Here is a 23,309-nt window from a genome sequence, read left to right on the forward strand (position 1 = left end):
CAGCCGAAACTTTGTGTTTTCTTTCTTTTATTTTCAGCATGGTATAAACCTATTACTTGTTTCTTTGCAGCCTACGCATAGTGACGCATATTATAGTTCTGTTTGTCAATTTTTTAAGAAAAATTTTGCCCGCATTTTTTGGATTTGTCAAAATGCAGTTACATTTCTTTTTACATCCTTACAAATTCAAAACCTACTGGGAAAGAAAGTAGTAATAAGTCTGCTGTTTTGACCCGATGTGTGATCTCTCTGTGTGTGATATGCAGAAAGCACAAGTTTGTTTTTGAAAAGTTAGCAGTTTACGGAGTGATTTCGCACTGTCGTTAAGAAACAGTGAATGTTGTAAGCAGACAGTAAGACAGAAGCCAAAGTAAATGGTGCTGTTATAAAATGGCTTGACAGTTTTAACACAAAGACGGTGACTAAAAAGAAGAGAAGACCTCTTCATCGATGAGAGCAATCTTTTCTTGATATACTGTATACTTAAAGAAGATGAGTATTTGTACGTCCTGGAGAGTCCTGGAGTGGGAGCATAGATTTAGGTTACACCATTGTTCTTATCATAAACATTAAGGCAGAAATTAAATAGCTTATCAAATATGAATGTTTTATAAGAATAGTCTTTATATTCAGAATGATTTGCATTTGGATGTTGACCTCTTGCAGAAAAAAGAAACCCTAGATACATAGATTAAATGTAATATTTCATTAATGTGCATGAGGAAATTGAGAGTTCTTTTTAGTAACGCAGATGAAATATAAAGATGAAAACCAGAATTTAAGTTTAGGATGCAATTGTGTGACAAAAAAGAGTAAATGTGAATGAAAAGACAAATTCCAAATGGACAACAAAAAAATCCTGCAGTGTTTTAATTTTTTTCTGTCAGGAAATCCTGATAAATGTTGCTTCAAACGCTTCAAATCTTTAAGGAAGATCTAAAAAATCTACAGTTGGTTTGGAAAGCACTGTTGGCCAGCCTAGCCTAGTATGTTTAATAGAGCAAAACAAATGGTGGACAACACCTGTTTCCCTATGTCAGACATCATGTAGAAGGATATAATATTGTGAAGGTGAGATTAATTGAACCCGTTTGATTAAAAAGACCACAAACATTGTAACAATTCTTGTTGATTTATTCCTATTTCAGTAGATACCAGGAAACAAAGTCTAACAAGTCTAAAGGTGCATTTATTCTACCAGAATTATTCCACTAGGAGTGTAATACAGTATATTCTGTATCATAACAATGAATTTGTATTTGTGTGATTAAGCACATGGTGTTTCTCCACAAAGAACAGCTTAAGTATGCACACCTAGTGATTTAAAAACATTCAGATTTACAGGACAGACTTGCTGATGGAATTGTAATTAAAGAAAATTACAAACTATATCAAAATGCTGAAAAGAGAAGAAAGAAAACACAGCATTTCGGCTGTGGAGCATTCTTTGGGTGTGCTCCTTCTTCTTCGGGAGCCTTCTTCTGACTTTTTCACACCCAAAGAAAGCTCCACAGCTGAAACATTGTGTTTCCTTTCTTCTCTTTTCAGCATGGAATAAACCTATTACTTGTTCCTTTGCAGCCTACGCATGCTGACGCAGCTACCCACCTGAACTATACATGCACTTTACTTTCTTATTTTTGCATTTGACTCAGTTTATATGTACTGTATATCACTGCACTCTTTCTGAATTCAGTATTTTTCCTTTCTTCATACAAAGAAAAACTATTCTGGAATTATTCTTAATTATGGATGCATGATTTAGTGTCAATAGCCACAAACATCACTGTTTATCTACATGATTATGTGTGTAAGCTGCAGTAATTAAATGACTAATGGACATGATTAAAGTACTGCAGTGTCATTATTGTTTAATAAGTAGCTTAGAAAGGGCTATATTGATCTCTTGGTGCTAGAGGATTGAAATACAGGGTAGAACACCCAGGCCTTACTTATCAGAATCTTCCAAGGTCACCAGAGCTAAACAGATCTTTGTCCTTGTTCAAAATGTGATTCTGCACAAAATTTGATTGTTTAAATGTGGGCAGATCAAATGTGAGAATTGTTGTGTTTACATTGTAATATTTGGCTTGGTAGAATATAGCTTACCTAAGACAATCCTCTTTATCGCTTATCGCTTATATAATGATAAGTAGTCCTTATTGATGACAGAGTACAGTAAACAAATGTCATCAGAATGTTGTAGAACTTCAAGAATATTGAAATTAAACGTAATATACTTTTGCCACAATTCAAGTTTAAAGTGTTTTGTACTCCATTTTTGATGAAGAAGGTAGTGTGGTAGTGGTGTGTTGATAACGACATTTGATGTGGCATTTGGGGATTTCACATGTGCTGAATAAAACCACCAAATGTTCTGGCTGTGTCAAAATTTTCCTCAGTGCTTGAGAGAATGAGAGAATGCATTTTGAAATGTTTTCAGGAGCATTTATACAGTACTTCAAAAATGTTTTATTGTCTTGTCCAATTGTTCTTCAACCTAATTTTTACTTTTGAACTCACATCCCAAAACTGATCATGCCCAGCCTTCTTCAGCTTGTGGGATCTGAGAAGATCAGGCTACAAGGTGGTAATGTGGCTGAAAAAAAAGTCAATGTGTCTGGTCAGAGCAATACTACATGTTCATTCACGTTTAGAAATGTCTCCTTGTTAATTATTGGAATACAAATGTAGCAAAATGTTCCTTGTTTAAACATAAGGCTGTACTTTAAAAGCAAGTTTAATATACTGCAAGATATTAAAAACGTAATAAATACGGTTGGCTTCAATGCTCATATGCTGTGTTTCTGATGCTTTTCAGCATCTACAGTATATAAATAGAATAAAGACACCAATGTCTCTTTGCACTAGAACAAAGCAGACAAATCCGCACCTTGCCTTTTGTTTTTTTTTAAATGAAGCTTCAAGGACACATGACAGAAAAATTATTGATAGAAAGTAACACCTCTTCTACCTTGGCAAATGTATGGTAATTGTCTTTGCATTCTCAGACACTGTGCTGTTACTGCTGGTTGTTTATTATAAGTGTTTTTGTTTTGCTATGCCCCAGTAGATGTTTTAATGCTTAAAACAAAGAAGTGAAGTAAAAAGAAAATAACCAGTGGTTCCCATTAAGTGTTAATTTGATATATTCTGTACTGGACAGAAATATTGCACCAGAATTTACAGAATTTGTGATTGCTACACTGATCGCAAATGTTGACAGAAATAATGTTTATTTCTCATTATTTCACCTTGTGATTAATTTCCTTTACGGTTCTCTTCATACAGAAATTGGAAAACCAAAGATTTAATCAGGACAACATAATTTTTTTTAGCATTTATTTTAGCACCACAGTTACCTAAAAGTAGTCAAAAAGTATGACAATAAGGTGGTGTCATATATGGAACTGAGCAATTTCTCAATTGCTGCCTAACTCATATTTGATTTTTTAAAGTTTTGGATGAAAGCGTTCATTTAAATTCAGTATCACTCCTGGTAAAAACACTTGAACAGACTGCATTTACTTCAGCTGACTTATTTCCATTCTGATTTTGGCTGCAATGTGTTATTGGCTAGAAATGCACATTTGTTATGTGTTCCTTCAATAACATTTTTCACTTGTTTTTCTTTTATAAATTACTTCAGAGAAACTCAGTACAGCTTAATTTGCTTCAAAACAACTGAACATCCCACAGAATTCCCAGTTATGCAACCTTGTAATAAGAGCAAGTGACATTTTCAAACTAAGCTAAAACGCATCTTGAATGGTAACACCCCTTGTTTCTAAATAGCAAACCTAAGTGTAGAAAACCCTCTGAAATTCTGGGCTGGAATTCTTGTTGAATCTTGTTTTGTATAGATCCATTTACTTATTAATCTGTAAAATTAACTTTTACCATTAGATTACAGTGTTTATTTAATTAATCACAGGGATTTGATGGCCAAATTAAAATGTGTTGGTTAGTAAACAAATTATTTCTGTGTCTGTGTTGGAATACTTGCACTGTGCTGAGACTTTGGTGTAAAACTGAGCTCAGATCTGTGTCGACAGTCTCTCTTGCCAAGTGATTCTTCACAGATTAGTCTTAGTCTTAGACAGAATTAGTTTGTCCAATGCCATGGAAATGCAGAACTTTAATGTTCAGTCCTTGAAGGGGAATGGGATCTTGAGATTTTTATTCCGCCTTAGTTTGTAGTTATATAATTTAGATATTGGTTTGCTTATGCAAAGCGGTAATTGAGACCTTTATGACTTGTAAATATGTTGTTGTCACGGACTGGATCCAGTTATTCGATCATTTGTTTCTGATTGATTTATTTATTGATTATCTGATTATTTGGTACACCATCTTCTAAAGGCATGTTAAGTTAGTCATTATTCCCATGTGTATTTGCATATACTGTACGTATGAGACCTGTGGTGGACTGACATCCTGACCAGAGTTAATAGTTCATTCCTTGTGCCCTATAATTCCATGATAAGCAATAGGTTGTGAGTTGCTTATATGTGACATTTTAATGATGGATGGTCAAATGATTTAAATACTATAGATATCTAAATTTAAATACCAGAAGTACAATCAGTACATGTATTATGCAACTGTCTAGCATTGACATAATTTGTGTTATTTCACTATCAATAAATTAGTTTTTGAAATAAATCAACTACATTTAAGGTACGATTAAAATGTTTTGAATTCAGCAGTTCAGTAGCTGTATATTCCTTAATGTATCACAATAATATCATCATAATATTTATTCATTTAAAAAATATATTTATTAGGTTGTATAAATATGAAATTTTCAGTTATTTTAATCGAAATGTTTTATAGATTAGATTTCTACAGTCCTGATCACTGTGTCATAAGTGTGAAAATAACATGAATTAAAAATGTGACAAGTGAGTGGAAACAATTTATATATACGTAATTAGTAATTTTATTTGATTGTTTCAGCTAATTTCTTTGGAATTTAGAGAACTAAACTATCAAATGCCTATTGCATTATTCATTTTCTTCAGTGCTGGTAGACTTTGTCAGACTTTGTTAAACCAGACAGATGGTCCTTCACAATTAGTCATACTGTATATTGGAGTATTATAGCAATTTTATAGAGATATTAAATACACACTTTAAAGCCATATTTATAAAACATTGACTACTCTAATATGCAAACATTCAAATGAAATCTTTCAGTGTTATGTTAAGTATCTTCCAAGATACCAGCTTTATATTGATTCAGGTACTGACTACTGATGTTTTGTATTAAGTGTTAATGTTATTCTTTTTTAAAACAGCAATAACATTAGTGTGCAAAAGTGATTCATGAAAGTGGACTGTGGAGTTCACGAGTAAGATACATTTACTAAATTATTGGAGAATGAAGATTATTAATTCCAGGTTTTGTGTTGAACTGATGGTCAGTTTTTGCTATCCCAGTCTTTTCTGTAGAACATTTGAACAATTAACCTTTTAACACTCACTCATTAAAATAGAGTCTAGATAGAAATGATAAATCCCGACTCCTTCAGACTTCTGACAATTCACTGAGCAGAAGTTAATAAGGAATATTTCCCCATACACAATAATGACACTCTATACTGAACATGACTCACAGACAGACAAAACATTAATGAAATTGTGTGCTGTATAACTCCAAAATCAATACAGAGAATTTGTTTAGATTATGGAGTAACACATTCTTTTTTTTAACTTGTTCAAAGGATTTTAAATGCCTAACTAAATGTCTAATGAAGAGCCAGTTTATGCACAATCACATCATTGTCTGTGCTTGGAAATTGTCCTAGTTAGTGCTGATTAATTAATCTCTTTTTGAATACGATTACACTTGCTTTTTTAAGTCTTTCTTCTCCTTTATAGATTAATCTGAAAATATTATTTAAATACCAACTACTAAGTAATAATAATGAAAATGCTTTAATTCTGTACCCAGATACACAAAGGAAAATGTGCATAGCATTAATGTTTTATTTTTCTTATTTTTTCACAGTGGTTATGAATTTGATTATGACTACTACCGGGATGATTTCTACAATCGGTATGTCTATCATGTTCATATGTATTTATTTTTTAACTGAATTTTTTTTTCACGTTTAAGGACATGAGTAAAAAAAATATAAGCTACAACTGTATTGTACATCATGAATTGCAAGTTCATGTCTTTGACATGTCTAGATTTTGCGAAAAAATGAATTTATTATTGCCTTGTATTATTTAGAGATATCACTGAATCATTTTATGGTATCTTTAAATATTTAAGTATGTCTGTAATATTTTGTAGATAGTTTTCTTATATTAGTTCAGTAGCATGTCTGTTGTCTCTCCCAGAGTTAGGCTGTAGCGTGACCTTTTAGACCACCAGTTCATTAGCGTTATATCTGAACATACTCATTTTTCTTTTGGAAGGACAGTTCCACAAGTCAATTAATTTGTGAAGTTGGTTGAATTTAGAATTCAGACTTTCCAAGATAAAGACCTTATTTATATTTAAGTTGTTACAGCATATATTTAAATAATGACCATCACATTGGATTTCACCTTACTAGTGTGAAGGCACAGGAAATAGGAAAAGTACAAAGGAAATGTTTGCAGTGGGCATATATCTATACTGTTTATATTCATGACTATAGTTTGTGGTACTTCTTTGGCCACTGTTAGGCTGTAGCATTAATGTTTTATTTTATTAGAAGAATGCTACTTCTGAAAGGTTATAATTTCTTATGTCTATATAGCAATAAAAAGTGCTTTATACATCCAGGTAGAAGGGGGATCCACTTTATGCACCTGTAAAGTGCAACTACCACCGAAGTGACTTCCGGCAGCCATTATGGACTTTCCTCCCCACTACACAACAGATCAGGCAGGGATGTAAGAACAATTAATTTAAGAGGGACTTTAGGAGGACCGGAATGTCAAGCTCAGACTGGTCTTTAGTCAGAACACAGCTTATAACACCTCTTCTGTTTTGAAGACTACCATGGGCACCTGACTCATGTCAGGACCTCGATGTAATGTCTCCTCCAAAGAACAGCTCTTCCTATAGCACAGCACAGTGTGACTGATCACCATTCTATGGAGCTGGTTTGGGAATTTCGGTCTAGAAACATTGCCACCAGCACCACTAGGCTGATTTGCTCGGATGTCTCCCATTCTAGTACTGACCATGCCCAGCCTTGCCTAGCTTTTGAGATCTGACTAAAAATGATAATGCTGCAGCACAAGATGGTGACTACCTGACATTAAAATGGATGTGATTTTAGACTCGGAAGTGGGAAATCTGTCATATTACTGTAGCTGCCTTTTTAGTCTCACATATAAAATTACTTATCTGTTTATTTCCTACTGATATTAAAACTTAAAAGAAAAGGTATCAACTTAAAAATAATAGTAGAACCAAACTGTTGACAAAAACAGCAAGAAAATAACATATTGTTTCTATTAACTTAAGCTATGTGAAATAAGAGAGTATCCTGGTAATTGAGCGTTCTGTCCTGAAGCAAAAAAAGGTATTGCTGTAAGGAGTAAAATGGAGATGAGCTGTTTATTCTACAGTGTTAATTTGCACAACAAATACCTACAGACTTTATGCTTTGCTTGTAAGTGATATGGAATAGATACAGATTATATAGTAAATTGGTTTTCTCTTACCTAGTAAAACATTTTCTGTTTCTTGAATCAGATATCTCTTTTTTAGTAAACAGATGAGATTCTGTGGAGAGAAGAATGATGGAAGAATTATATTAGCCTATAAGGTTAATCCATTTCAATGCATTGCTGAACATGCATGAAAGTAAAGCTGCACATCATTAGCAGTGACATTTAGCGTGTTGAATTCACTAAAGAGAAAGTATTTTAAATTTAACAATGTGTGGTCTTTCTTTTTACTCCAAAGACTAATTGTTCATCAGCTCTTGCATCTGCTATGACATTTTGTAAATGCCAGATTGCTTTGTCATACTTTATAGTCTATGAAGTATATAGTCTACAGATAGGACAGAAGTAGGGCAGAAGTCATTGTCTAACATTTTCAGTATTTTTATATACAGTGCCTTGAAAACGTATTCAAACCTTTCCTATGGTGTACCAGTTTGTGAAATTACAAAAGATGCACACATATTTTTTAAAGAATTCTGTCTGTTTTTTTTCATAGCTTTCTGATTTACATACTTAAAACATTTGCTCTATTTAAAGCTGCTGTTCACCACCCTTAAGAAACCATCTGTTTAAGGACATTTGCTGATTTATGTTTTCATTCCAAGAAACATTGAAACAAAATATTGACAAACTGCCATAGTGGGATAGTATAATACTTTGGCTTCAGGTATGTAAATTCCATCCATTACCTTTAATTTAAGAAATGCACTGAGTATTAAGGAAAATAACAATGAGAAATTTTGAGTGTTTTGACAAAGGATGTAAACAGTGTACTATAAATAAATTAAATGTCACTGGGAAGTACAGATATACATCACAGGGCTTGCTGCTTCTGTTGAATCCTGGCCAACTGTGAACTCACACAGCACTGTTGGCATTTCAATACAATTATTTGGAGAACCCCAGCTGACCTGGGAGTTCTTGGTCACAAGGAACAAGTGACATAGCATACATTCAAATCAGTATATTCAGATATTTGTTCTAAACTGCATTCCAATTGGTTATAGCATAATATATTATCAACTCAGATGTCTATTTTTAAATCAGTTGGCTTTAACAGCTATTTCTGAGAGTGAATATTGGAAATCAGTCATTACCCTCCTGAATTCCTATCCTGTTATCTGGAACTGAGCTGTCCCACTGTGTGTTTGTGTCTGGGTGTGCCCTGCAATGGACTGGCGCCATCAAGGGTGTATCGTGCCTTGTGCCTGTTGCTTGCTGGGATAGGTTCTGGCTCCCACACTACCCTGAATTGGATAAGGTGGCTGGTAAATGGATGAATTTTTTAACTCGCACCTTTTCAGAAACAAGAAAGGGAGGTCTGAATCAATGTTTACCAGCCCTGGTCCTAAGGGAGCTCTGTGTGTTCTGGTGTTTGTTCTAGCTGAGTTCTCAATCACAGGCTAATTGATTTCAGTTTTCTATTGAAAATTTTCAATTTGCTTTCTGTTCCTTAGAAGACAAATGGCCTTTGTAAGAAAACAACACTGTGCAAAGATTCTGAGTTTCAGTACATCCTCTTATACAGTTGTGATAGCTGAAAAGTAACCAAATGACACTCTTCAGAAAGGGAAAAAAACATTATTCCCATCTGTATGCCTTCACAGAAATAAAGGAGCAAATGAGTTGAGGAAAAATTAAATATTGTAAATTGACGTTGTTCAAACAATACATTTTTTTTTGGAACCAAGGACCTTAGGTCACCTGACCAGTTGGAAGAAGACAATTGGTCAAGTCAAGTTTTAAAGGTTGTGAAGCAGAGGTGTCCAGAGGTTGGTTTAATCGGCTGTCTATATGTAGACACTATAGTGAGGGAGACCATCTGTTGTTCGATCTCACCAGAAAGAGAAGGAAGTGACCCTGTGAATGTAACCTTGGGGCTGGGAACTGTGTTTTTAGAAGACAGTTTTGAGAAAGAGTCTCAGAGAGTTTTTGGAAAGCCAGTAAGCAGCTTAGTTGCCAGGTTATTATTAGAGAATAGAAGAGCTCTAATTGGTAGAGGAGCCTAAGATGAGCTTAAGCTTTTGTTTTGTGTTTTGGGATTTTGATTATTTTCCTTACACTATAAATAAAAAAGCACTGTTTATGTACCTTGCTGCTGCATTTGTCAGTATTCTTAAGACCTGACTATTAAAAGATTGCTTGTACCAGCACCCTAACCCCCTGGTCTGTCAGACTGACCAGTGTTTGCCATTCATTGCTGTGTTTATATCTATTCTATACCAGCTAACAGTGAAAAGTCCTGAAACATGCATGGCTTGAGTTTGCTTTAATAGAAATAAAAATATATATAATATATATAATATATATATAATAGTGTATTAGTTTAGAAGTTAATGATTAATCTATAGAGTTATTTTTCATTTTTGCATGATGACTACAAGAAAAGGAGTTCTTAATGCATTTGACAGGAAAATAAATAATGTTAATAATGTTCACAGTAATGATACAGAGATATGTTTTTCTCTAGTGATTGTAACAGTTAACAGCACATTATTACAGTATTTTTATATTGATTTATACACCAATGTTTTGGGTTTCTAGAGTTACACTTATATTACTGTAAGTCTCCCTTAAGTCATCAATTTCCAAACACAGAACAATTTATTGTTGTCTTGTTGTCACAGTTGTCTATTCTTTTATCATGTAGACCAATTAATTTAATAAATTCAAAACCCAAGTGTGTTCACAATCAAGATTTTGACTTGTGTTTCAAGAAATCCAAGTCACTTTTTACTTTACGTGGGACTGGTTTCATAAAATTACTCGATAACTTCCAGGTTGTTAGTTTTGTTGCTTGTGTTGCTTTATACTTCTTCCTCACAGTCGCTCACTTTCCCACCTGCTACACGCTTTATCACTACCAGGTTACCCAACCAGTCACTGCTACTGTTCTTCACCTGACTATGATTGTGGTAGAATGTTTCCCACGAGCTTTGGGGAGTTACCCACCAAACACAAAATAAGACAAAAGGGGTTTTCATAGCATTGATATGCTGAAGCAGTATGCTGTTAATACAGTAGTGTGATTCTGTTTGTTCTCTCTGTTACTGAACATCTATAGCACATGGCTTATTTGTTTACCCCTTCCTTCAGATACACTAAAGTGTTTGATATTTGAACTTATTTTAAATTACTGGCAGTTGTTTTCAGGATAGTATGCTTTCAATAATGAGTTCTGCTATTACTGTGACTATATGGTTCTAAAACATAAATCTAAAGAGTTCGTTTTTAAGTCATTTTCATGGAAAATGCTTTTTAGATAGCATTTTTAGATATTTGAATGGCATTTTCTCTTAAACTTACAAAACAAGATTTATTCTTTTCTCTCTAGGATTTTTGATTACCATGGTCGGCTGGCCCAACCACCTCGGGCTGTGATCCCACTGAAGCGTTCCCGTGTTGCTATTTCATCCACTCGCCGAGGAAAGACCACCTTCCCAGCCAAAGGATCGTCCAGAGTCACTACCAGCAGCACCTTGTCCTCGGGACTCAAGTGTAAGACATAAAAATTACTCTGCTCATCTCATTTCATTTTAAATGCCAGATCTAAAGAAACTGAAAGAAAAAATATACAGCAGCTTCAAATATGAGACTACAGGTACAGGGGTTACATGAAAAAAGACAAATTGGCACCAGAAGATATTCAAGCTGTAAAATAGTGATTATGACGCCAATGCTTTATATTGTACCTGTAGAAAAGCACAAAATCTCAAAAATCTACTCCACCTGAATCAACCTTCCTTAGCCACCCCCATCGTTTTAATGTTTAGACTGTATAACTTTGGAAAAAAACTGTGTATTTTTGTATATTTTATCTGTATAAGATTTACCAGTAATTTTGCTTCCACCAATCTAATGGTAGTAATATCTGAAAAACATTCATTATTGTGGGGTCTCAAAGCTGGTAAGTGACTGGGCCAACTGATCTTAAAATAAAATCTTTTCTGAAATGTCCAAACAATGAAATTAATTGTTTTCTAGTATAGTCTAGTTTTCATTGTATTGGCCTGGGAAAAATGAGTTGCTGAGCTTGCATTAGAAATGCCAAGTTAGTTTCCATTTCAGCAGTTTTCTTTAGACAAAAATTGTGTGTTTTGTGAGGCAAACACTGAGGAATTTTCTTTAATGTACGTCATCACTTTCATAGGTAGCTATAAATAAATCTATGTTCACTGAAGTTTGAAAATATTGAATTACTAAATAAGTATAGTTTATTCCTCATATAAATGAGCACATATTTTAAACTAAGGATACAAATGTCTGTGGGTCTATGATTAGCTTGCTGTAGTAAAATATTTACTAATGTCATTCACATAACAAAACATTTTTTTTTAACTTGGCCACACTGCTACACACTAACTTAATTAACATTAACACTACTGACTCTGACCATAACTCAGACACCTTTATCCTTGCTCATGTCTTAATCCTAAGTATAGCCCCCAAATTCAAAGGTGAGTAATTCCTTCTTGTTATGTGTCTTGGAGACAATAAGGAAAGCCCACACAATGTGTAGCTCTGAAGTGCATCTGACAAAACATATAATTTAGACTTAGTGCAGCTAACTACTGAAAGCTAGTGTTAACTGGAGATTTCATTGGCAGGAACATAAATATGTCTGAAAATGCAATAGTCAGTATCAGAATGACTAAGTTTCCTGCTAGTATTTCCCATAAAGATGACTCTTTCTATTAAATTTCATTAATAAGGTGGTTGATGACAAAAGCATTCACAGTAACTTGTAAGATTATAACTGTTTATAGTGTAAGACTTCCTGTATGTTACTTTCACATCAGCATCATTTGGTTTGTTCACTGTTTAGACACAGTTCAGTCTACAACAGGGATGAATACACAGTTGTGTTGCTTTGTATCCCATGTCTCACTATTGTAGGAAAACATTGTGAAATAGTGTACCTGCAGGTGAGCACAATCTTCTCAGTGGCTTGTGACAGACAAGCATCCATATTTTACTCTGTCTCTGGAGTTTTTGCTTACATGCAACAGCTTATAAAACTCAAACCATAGCTCTCACAAATGAATAGTGCAGTTACTGGACAACAAAAAAAATATGGAATGCCACAAGCAATGTTTTACAGAGATTAATGCATCCATTTTTTTTTCATTTTACAAAGACAAATAAACCGTAAAAAGATGTAATCAAAGACTTGATGGAAAATATAAGGGTTTTAAGTCAATTTTGTGAATAATTATTTGATCAACATTTTTTTTAAAAAACTTTAAAAATAATGCGGTAAATAAAAAGAACAATCTACAGCTTTGCTATTTTTTCAAAAAAATTTTCTCTTTTCAAAAGAAAGAAATAAAAAAATATTTTGTAGTCAAATACTTTTAAAATGTTGTTTGCCTTTAAGACATTCTTTGTTATGAGCCAAATGCTGCAGCGAAAATAATAAAGCCTGAAAGAGCAGTGAGGCAAGGCATTTTTATGCTTGACATCCCTGTGGAATTATTTTTCTTGTTTTGGTCTAAGAAAGGAGATTGATTCTGATCCTTTCACATAACTGAAGTCCATGTTGTAGACTTCTGTTGACTTCAGGAAGTGAGATGAGGTTGAGCAGATGCATGTGTGTGAGCCTCCTATCTGTAAAACAATACAGAGAAAGCAGGAAGTTCCACGGTGGACTTACAGTTAACACTGAGTTAATGTTCTTCAATTAGACATGCAATTCAGATGAAAATATAAATTGCAAATTGCTCTTTTATACTGGGAAAAACATTTTTGAATTGTAAGGTTACATTAATAACAATGTATACCTAAAATAAGGAACGTAGTAAAAAGATTTGGTCTAAAAGAGTCTAGTTTAATTAATTTTTTTATCCTTTTTAGATATTTTTAACATTACAGGCTTGTATCGCACAAGATGTGTTAATAATTCACTCTTTGCCCTAGTATATACAATTTTCTTAGTTTATGTAAGGCAGGAAATTAATATGTAAATTATCTTTGAATTTGGTAATGAATAACTTGATTTGGGACATACAATATGTACTCCTTTCAGTCACAATCATCAAGTGTGCAGCCAACCTCTTGTTCAGTCATTGTCTAAATCTTCAGTAATTCTTGATTTCTCCTGGAATAAAAAAAAATGTTTCTGTATCCCTAATGATTAAACCACATGGATTCAGATCCGGTGTATATCCAAGCAGGTCTTTTATTAGGGTACAAAATAAATGTGTTATTGTACAATATTTGTATGGAATAATACACATGCATATTTACACATTAATATGGAAGGCTATTCTCATTGTAAAGCTGTGCCTTGCTGCTGTATTTCAAAGTAACAATGTTCCTGTGTGTGGAAAAATAAGAAAGCATGAAGGATAAAAAATAGGATAAAAGGTTACAAAAGCACATTTACAATGTTTAATATTCTCATACATAAGCCATAATTAGTATGAAAGTGATTTAGCAATTGTGAAATAAAAATGTACTGTACTTGTTTATTGACATCATCTGAAAACGTGTCACAAATTGAAGTTAAGATTTATAAGATAAACAACAGTTTCTAATTTATAAACATATTGTTTTCCCACACTGGAATAGATTTATCTGATATCTTGCCAAAACATAAAAAATCACAGACAACAGGGTTTCAAGATTATAGATCTTATTCATGGAAATCATTAGATGATTTTTGTTTTAGCCTATAACAAAATACTGTAGATGACTATACAGTATATGGTTCTGGCAGTTAATATGTCAATATACCAGCTTAGACTGTGAACCCAAAACTTCTTTTAAAATTATCACGTGAATAGAGAAAGTCAGTACTGTATTTTGAGATATTTACATATCTCTTCTTTTTTTAAATCTTCCTGATACCCATTGAATTAAAACATTTTTTCTATTTTCAGAGATGTTTGTGAATGGAGGTTTTTCTGAAGATTATTCAAATCTATTGTTCCTACAGTACATAGTGTTATATGAGTCACTTGTAGATGCCAGTCTATATAGTATTAAAAAATGAACTGAAAAGATGATTGGGAGTTTATTATGATCATGGAAAATAGGGGAATGGGGATACTATGTCTTCTGAGATTTTGTGACTTTCTAGTATGTTAAATTTAGTAAAAGACAGAATTATAGGATAAAATCTCAATGTATAGTTCTAAGAATACTAGTATAGATCACTAGTATAAATTAATTCCTGGAGTCTACATGGAGACATCAAACTTTCAAGTGGACACTAAAATACGTATGCCAGTATTAAACTAAATAGTGAATGTAAAACAGAGGGTTAGAAATAAAATTTAAAGTTTAGTAGAGCTAGATCACCAGCAGATCTTTCACACTAGAGGGTGGAAAGTCTAATATGCGGCTGTTTCCCTTCCTATATAAACATATATATACAGTATATTCTAGGATGCAATCTATCCTGGTATCCTAAAGGTGAAGAAAGATTATAAAAATAAAGAAATTCAAGCAAAGAAACATTTATTTTTATTATGGAGATTTTTATTATTTTTATTATGCATGAAGGTATGTGGAATCTGTTCACATCAGTGTCTGGTTGTTTAAAAAAAATATTAAAGTTCTTCCCTTTTATTGGCATTTAAAGAAAAGTACTGTAAATCTCAGTAAAGAGGTAGCTGAAGTGTTTTCCCGTTGACACAATTGGAAGCCCGGTTTTTCCCACAGCATTGGACGAATGAATTAATTAGCCTTCTCTACATACTTAATTCATTTAGCATAGAGCAATGTAATTCCTAGTATTGTTAAGAGAAATCAGGGTTGAAAATGTGGATTGAGTGAATGGTTTCAAAGACAAGGCAAACAACAAAGTCGAAAGTGGGCACACATGAAAAGTGCTACTAGAAACACGAACTGGGAAGAGCACTGACTACCTGTTTTCTGAAAGTTTATCTCATATTTCAACAGTATTAATATAACCTGATCTCCAACCCATGGGATGAAAAACTGATCAAGCTGTTTAAGAGCCTCCTCAGCCATGAACAAAGTGCTTAGTGGGAGGTAATTCTAATAAATGTGTGTAGAAAGTAGAGAGAGGCAAATGTAGAATGCCCTTTAATAAAGCCTGTCTGATTGTGGTTTACTAATTAGGTCATATTTGGCATCCAACCAATAAATCTTAGCATTTAGAGGGGTAAAGGAGCAAATTGTAAAGATGGGAGAATTAGGGATATAATAGCAGCATTGATTCTCAGTAGTAGCATTTCAAGCAATAGGAAAACTCATTGGGGTTAAAAAAGTTGAGGATAAATACCACTATATTTATTTTTCCATCTTCTGAACTGCCTTCTTTAGTTCAGACAATATACAGTATACAGTATATATACTGTAGGTACGTAGAGTATAGTCAGTTTTTCAAGAAAAATGCTAGGTAAACTAGAGATATCAACTGTGAACTATATGATTTAGGATAAAATGTGAAATGTAGAGTGTTATCTGCACTGGATTAGACTGTGACCAGTATTGATCTAATGACAGGAATATCTTCAAAGTGTTCATTGGTGCAGAGTCTCAAAGATAGTAAACTGCTAGGTTGATTACCATTAAAGTTACAATTCTGCTTAGATGTACATTTAAGAAATTCAGCTTGATGTCTAACAGAATATTTCATTATTTTCTAAAAAGGTTGATTTCAAAGGCAGTAGCTTCAGAAAAAGTGAGATGTAGGACATGATTAAGTCTGTGCCTATTATAGAATTGCATGAGGTTACCCTTGCCTTCAGCTTTAACAAGCAATTCCAACTCCTCCAGTAACTACATGAGCAGATTGGTCATCTAAGGAGAATCATGCTTTCAGTTTCTTCAGACAGGCAGTCTGAAGAAACTTTCTAGTCCCTGACTTCTTGGCTGATGCCCACTTTTAATGTCTGTACCCCAAGGCTTCGGAACTGTCTCTCTCATGAGATACTGCAAGGTGTCTTTTTAAAAAGGGGCTTACATAATATACTTCTGTATTGTTTTGGTTACATTCTTCAAAATGTTTTTGTACAAAAGATTTTAGGGAAATGTAATGTTTTTTTGTGCTTTTCACTAACCAAATTTTACGTACCAATTATGACTGAAGGAGTTACAACAAAAATCATAATAGAAATTCATTAGGAAGGTTAGATCCCAATCTCTCACACTTCCACTAGAATTTTTCTGCTGAGAGGTGGCTTCACCCTGTCCTCCGTGGTGCAAGATTGTCTGTGCTCCCAGTGTATCATCAGCGCGACTTCAGGTTGCAATTCAAGTATTCAAAGCATCAAGGATGCATTGGATTTCTTCAGAATCAACAGTGCAACACTAAACAGGGCACACCAAGTGAAAACTAAGGGAAATTACGTCTCTTCTAACTCGTGACCATGTTTGGATTTTATTTTTTTAAGCTGACTTCATACTTTGACATTTTTTTGGGGGGGAGGGAGGGATGAGAATTATGAAAGCTTGAATTGATCAATTCAATTATTCAAAATCCTCAAAGGCAGTTACAGAGGCAACCAATTGAACTTCTTCAGTAAACAACACTGCAAGTGTGAAGAAAGACTTTTTAAGCCGTTTCTTTACATAACTGGTTGTGGGAGTATGGAACAAGCTATCTTGCCATATCGTTGAAGTTGAAACCCTGGATTTTGTCAAAAAGTAGCTGGATGAAATCCTCAAATCAAATAGCTACTGCCTATCAAATAGACTAGCTGATCTGAATACCCTACGTTTGTTTGTAATCTCTATGTTCTTATGTTAATTCACTCTACCATTAATTCTGTTTTTCCACATGTATTTCCATACACTAGTCAACATTGAAAGTTTCAAACTTCCAATTCTAGAGACCTTTTATATTTCCTTTCGCTGCTGATTTGTTAGATGATGGCTTTTTAGATTTTTGTGATGTGGAATAATTTGTTGTTGAATAATATGAAGCAAACCTTGCAAAGGAGTTAAATTTTGAAAAAAAAAGCCTGTAGATACTGGCACATATGAAAATGTGAAGGCAAAAGACAGTGCTTTTTGCAGTAATGAATGCAAAACATTTTGCTTATTCATCCTAAAGAGATATAAAACAGCAGGATTCTTGGAATGGTTTTGTTTTTTTAAGGGAATTTGAAATTCCATGCAAGCTCTCAGCTGGATCCAACAGCACCATGCATTAGTATGTATGCATAAATTCTAAAAGAAATGAGTCTGAAACAGATATGAGCTAACATTATCTAAAATGAAGGAAAATATGCATGAAAAGGAATTAATGGGTTTTTTACTCTTACTCCAGATAACCACCAAGTGTGCATGTTGCTTTAATGTAAATAAACTTGTGTTTGCAGTGAAAACTGATCAGTTGCAGACAATCAAAAGGGAACTGCTGCAGATTAAAATGAAGATTGACTCTTTGTTGAGCAGACTGGAGAAGATTGAGAAGCAGCAGAGATCAGAGACTGGTATGTAGAACTCATCCTTAGAATTAGCCCACAAGCAAATAAGTTAAATTGCACTTAGTTATCACTTTGACACATTTGAGATTTTTAAGAAGTCTCTAAATCTTATAATAGATTAATGTGATTGCAGAAATAGTTATTAAAGTTATCAAAGTTGTTTATTCAATAGTGATTCTAAAGCTAATAACTAAAAAGCAAAATGTAACATATGCAGAAGAAGATAAGTATTATAATAATATACTGTTGCTACTGAAAATATGAATCTTTAAAGCTTCTATACCTTTAAAAAAATGCCTTTCAAATGCATTAACAAACAGTACCTGTAGTAATTTTGTCACTTAAATGGTCATAAATAATAAACCTTTCTGACACCATTCTTTGTTGCATATAATACATTTATTCATCTACCTAAACTACACCTTTAATCAATAGAAAAAAAACAGAAGGGAAGCCTTAAGAAAACGCTAGTGCAGGATTTCTTGCTAAAATAATGGTTTCCACAGAATTCCTTGCTTCATTTCCATTAGATTAGCATGGACATGATGAGATCCGATGCAACCACTTCTCCATATAAACATTGAAAAGCCTTTATTTTAAGTCCCAACCAGTGCTTCTTTGGAAGACTAGCTTAACTTACATTTGATTAAATCCTTGTCTTCAGTTTGTGCTGACTTTTAGTGGCTATGTCCTGACTGATTTGCATAATCCTGCTTTTATATATTTCACTGCATCTTTGCAGAAGCTCAGAGGAAATATGAAGATAACTGCGAGTCTCTTCATGAGGGATCCATATCTGAGAATGCAGACAACTCGACTGAGGAGGCTGGGGAAGTAGCACTGGATACAGAAGCAGGGGAGATGACTGACGGTGCTGAGGATGACTATGATGAGGAAGGCAGCAATGATCTGGTAAAATAGTTTATGTTCCAATGTGTTTATTTAGCTGATTATACCAGAAAATGTTGTATGTGTTTCATTGGAATAAAGCTTAATTTTAAAAGTGGGTTAGAAAATGTGTGAAATTTTTGCACTGGGACAAAAACTGCAATCAGGAAAAAAAACGATATTCCAAAAAGGAAGGAATAACAGAGTTGAGCAAGTACAGAAAGATACATTTTAACGAGAGTTCTGGATCAGTTCGCCATCCAGTTGTGATTCAGATCCATCAAACTGCTTTGCCAGGGTTGGCATAATTTGACCAGGGTTATTGGAAGAATGTCTCATTATGTCACTTTATCTTGTGGCATTTTAGCTGGCTGCCCCTGGTTTAACTATTGTGTTTGGATCCTCTTCAGGATCCTTGGTGTCTTATGTTCTTTCCATTCCAGGAAAGACTGAGCAGACTCCTTCTACTTTCAGGTCTTCCCGGTTCCTGTTCTAGTCTCACAAACATTCCTTCTGTTTCACCACACTCTCTGAGTCTCTTTAGTCTTCTCACACTATCTTTAGGTGTGTGTCTCAACTAGGCAATGGAGTACTCATTCTGACTCCCTCCATGGTCCCTAGTCCTCTTACTCACTTCATTGACTCTCTCCCCTCTTCACTGATCACTAGGCATAGAGCTTTCTTACTTTGTGGTGCCCAGTTTCTCTTTACTATCACATATGTTACACTGTTACATATGTTTTCACTCTTTGCTCATTATCCCCTAAACTAATCTACATTATTTAAGGTGTACTAATGATTCACTATGTGCAATTTTGATGTCTTCTCTCTTGTCTCTGAGAAGATACCCTGCTACCTTGCTAGGCAATGCACCATTTTTCCAGGTGTTAGTATCCTGTCAGTCCTGGTTGACAGGGTTAAAAGCCCTTCTATGGCAATTCAGCTGGACCAGGCAACAGGCTACCTGAACACCCTGTTGCCTAAGTTGCCTTAAAAGCCTCCTGGCTACCCTAAGAGGTGTGGGTAATTCTACGGTGAATTCCAACAGCTCATTCCCTCCCATGGAATTCCATTCCTTCTAAGTGCTCAATAATTGCAGCTGTTTCTCAGTCTGCAGCAATTTATAGTTACTGGGTGGCCATTTTGGCTCAGGGCCCTACCGACAGGCATTGGTTTTGAGCCAAGATGGGGGCTTCCTCCAAGAGCCACCTCTCACTACATTGCAGATGCCTGCAGGCTTGCAGTGATGTCAGTAAGAGTTGCTCCTCCTTGAGTCTGTGCTAATTCTCTGTAAGGCACTGTGTTGATTTGAGTATGTCAAATAGACTGCTCTGGTGGGCAGAAAACATCTCTGCAGGTCGTCATTTATCCTGTATAGCACTGTAATTCGAGCCATAAGATGAGTCTTAAAACAATTTGTTATTCCAAATTGAGTGGCCAGATTGGAAAGTTTAAATTTTAAGAAAAATACTAAATATAAAAATATAACTGCAAAACAAGGGGATTAAAAAAGAGCCTTTAGAAAATGCTTAACAGGTGACTAACTTTTAAGAGCTTGGGAAAAGCAGATGGTTATAACATTTATAGGTAGCTGGGTGAATTTCCCTGATATTCTAAAAGTTTGGATGTGAAAGCCAACAGATATAAAGGCCTTTTCAGTTAATAACATTGGGGTGTTTTACTTCTTAACAATTTATGAATATTCCTTGATGATGTGTGCTCTTAAGTCCTCATTTACCAACAGTTCCTATGTAATAAGACACATCTCAATGAAGGATAATGTGCATGCTGTTAAATTCCATATTCATCAAACATAATAAAATGCATTTTAAAGCATAATATACTCATTAACACACCTTAAAATAAGATGATGCTAGATCACTAGCATCTGCAAAAATATGGTAATGTACGCAAATGAAGTGCAAAGACAGCACTAATGGTAGAAATGATATGCACACAGTATTCAGTAAACCATGCAAACCATAAGGTGGTGAAGGGAAGCAGGTGTTATGAGATGATAGATCCTTCTTAGATAATACTGTCTATCAGTACAAAGGTTTTTTGCTCATTGTCGACTCATTTCATGCTAATAGGAAAGGGTATCATTATCAAAGAGGAAAAAGTGATGGACAGTAATACCCAGAAATTTGAGAGCAAGACAAAAATGTCTATTTGTCAGATAAAAAAATACTCATAATGAGCACAGAGTTGTTGATATATGTTCTAAATCTTTCATTTTGCATTTTCCTGCCTGTTTTTAACCTGTGAAGTCACTCCAGATTCATAACACTGTACAACAGGATTTTTGAGGCAAACTAAATTCACTGTTATTTTGCTAATGCCTTTTTGAGGGCGCAAATATTTGAATGATTTCTTCTTACTTTTCAGCACATATATTCTATGAACAATATATTTCACATTACATTTCAGATTTTTTATTAAAATTGTAGGAAATATTTTTTGCTGGTCAAATTTTCTTTTGCTGTTGTTTTTATTTTACAAATAGCATTTGCTTCTGAATGCTGTCTGCCATACTCTTCCCTCAAACTTCCTCAACTTTTGCTTCGTTCTTTGTAGCCAGTGGTCTATATTATGATGCACTTTATATTGTATGTCCAATATGCACTTATTAGAAGAGCTTTGCTAGTATCTGCTGCTTACCTTAAAATGAGACCTGTTTTGCTCTGCTAATGAATTTTGTAGCACACATAATGATAATGGAGTGTTTCACTTAATGAATAACACATTCATTCAGTTTCAGTTTATAAGATGCATGTCTTTGGATGGTGTTAACCTGGTTAATATCTCTTCTATTAAAATCCTTAAGTGAATGGGACCTTTAGATTTAAAATGGTAATGTGTATATTGTGTTCAATTTAAAAAAGAAAATCTAGTTGAGCACAAACAGTCTGAAATAGGCAACTTTTGTAATGCAACTTTGGTAATGATTATCGGTATTCTCCTTTATGTTGTATTAAAAGATGCTACTCAATTAATGTAAATGAGTGATTGAGTATTGTAAATATAATAAAGGGAGCAGGGTCCCATAATATAGTAAATAGAGTTTTTTGTACATAACATCATTGAAGATATGTATTTTGTATACATTTTAATTAATAAATACATATAAAAATATTAATGTGTTTGTTATTCAGATAGACAGCCATGTATCAGACATAGAAGACAGCAGTAACTGAGAAAAAAAACAAAATGGTAAGATTTTCTTTTTGTTTCTATTTATAAATATAATCTATTCTTTTTTCTTCTCCTCATTATATTATTATTATTATGCTCAAAAGAAAAAAAATAAATTGCATGTACAGTATAATTTATTAAATAGGTGAAACTTCAGTTGTTTAAAATTTGTGCTCAACCCTTGAATGGCAAAATAATAATTTAATAATTGCTTACACCTATATAACACTTTTCTGGAGACTCCACTCAAAGTACTTTATAGTTAATGGGGACTCCCCATGTGCAGCAATTACCTGGCTGATGTGATTGCAGCCATAGTGTGCCAGTTTGATCACACACCAGCTATCAGTGGGGAGGAGATCAGATTGATGAAGCCTAGGAGGTCATAACTGGTAAAGGCCAATGAGAAATTTGGCCTGGATGCTGGGGTAACACCCCTACTCTTCTTGAGAAATGCCCTGGATTTTTAAAGACCACATAGAGTCATGACCTTGGTTTTACGTCTCATCCGAAGGACATAACCTTTTTACAGTATAGTGTCCCCGGCACTACACAGGTGCATTAGGACCCACACAGACCGCAGGGTGAGCGCCCGCTACTGGCCCCACTAATATCACTTCCAACAGCAACCTTAGTTTTTCCCAGGAGGTCTTCATCCAGGTACTGACCAGGATCTCACCTGCTTAGCTTCAGTGGGTTACCATTTGTGAGTTGCAGGGTGATATGGCTGCTGCACAAATTTAATATTTAGTGTATATTGTGTATTGGAAACCGTGTGTATTGGAAATGACATTTTTAAAACAATGTTAGATGGGAATAAACCTTTTACTTTTATTTTTCATTGTTTATTAAGTGTTCTTCAGTCTTTATTTTTTTCTTTTGTACCATATATTTCTGTTTATAAAGACTAGTATGTGTTTATTAAAAACTGATTAATAGCCATTATTTTTTTGAAGCTGTGTCTTATTAAATTAAACACAGGTATATAAATGTTGGAATCATCCCACTGAAGAGTATGAATTACACTCATAAGTTGACCATTTAATATAAAAATACAAATTTGGAGAACAGATCATCTGTAAGTAAATACAATATTTCTTATATATTTGAATAGCTTAGATTTTTTGGAAGACAAGATTCAAACAT

At 34.1% G+C, this 23,309-nt stretch overlaps 1 protein-coding gene across 1 annotated transcript in view; it reads left to right on the forward strand.

The window, feature by feature from the left end:
* Window positions 1-23,106, forward strand: part of ralylb (RALY RNA binding protein like b) — a 53,878-nt gene extending 30,772 nt beyond the window's left edge. The window contains exons 3-7 of the mRNA XM_088918908.1: window positions 6,014-6,061; window positions 11,012-11,175; window positions 17,973-18,086; window positions 18,823-18,992; window positions 22,124-23,106. Coding sequence (XP_088775034.1) covers window positions 6,014-6,061; window positions 11,012-11,175; window positions 17,973-18,086; window positions 18,823-18,992; window positions 22,124-22,165 — 538 coding nt within the window. The 3' untranslated portion in view covers window positions 22,166-23,106. The remainder of the gene's footprint in view (window positions 1-6,013; window positions 6,062-11,011; window positions 11,176-17,972; window positions 18,087-18,822; window positions 18,993-22,123) is intronic.
* The last annotated feature ends 203 nt before the right edge of the window (window positions 23,107-23,309 follow it).

Source organism: Atractosteus spatula, chromosome 6 (genome assembly GCF_055471065.1).
Source record: "Atractosteus spatula isolate fAtrSpa1 chromosome 6, fAtrSpa1.hap1, whole genome shotgun sequence".
NCBI lineage: Eukaryota > Metazoa > Chordata > Actinopteri > Semionotiformes > Lepisosteidae > Atractosteus > Atractosteus spatula.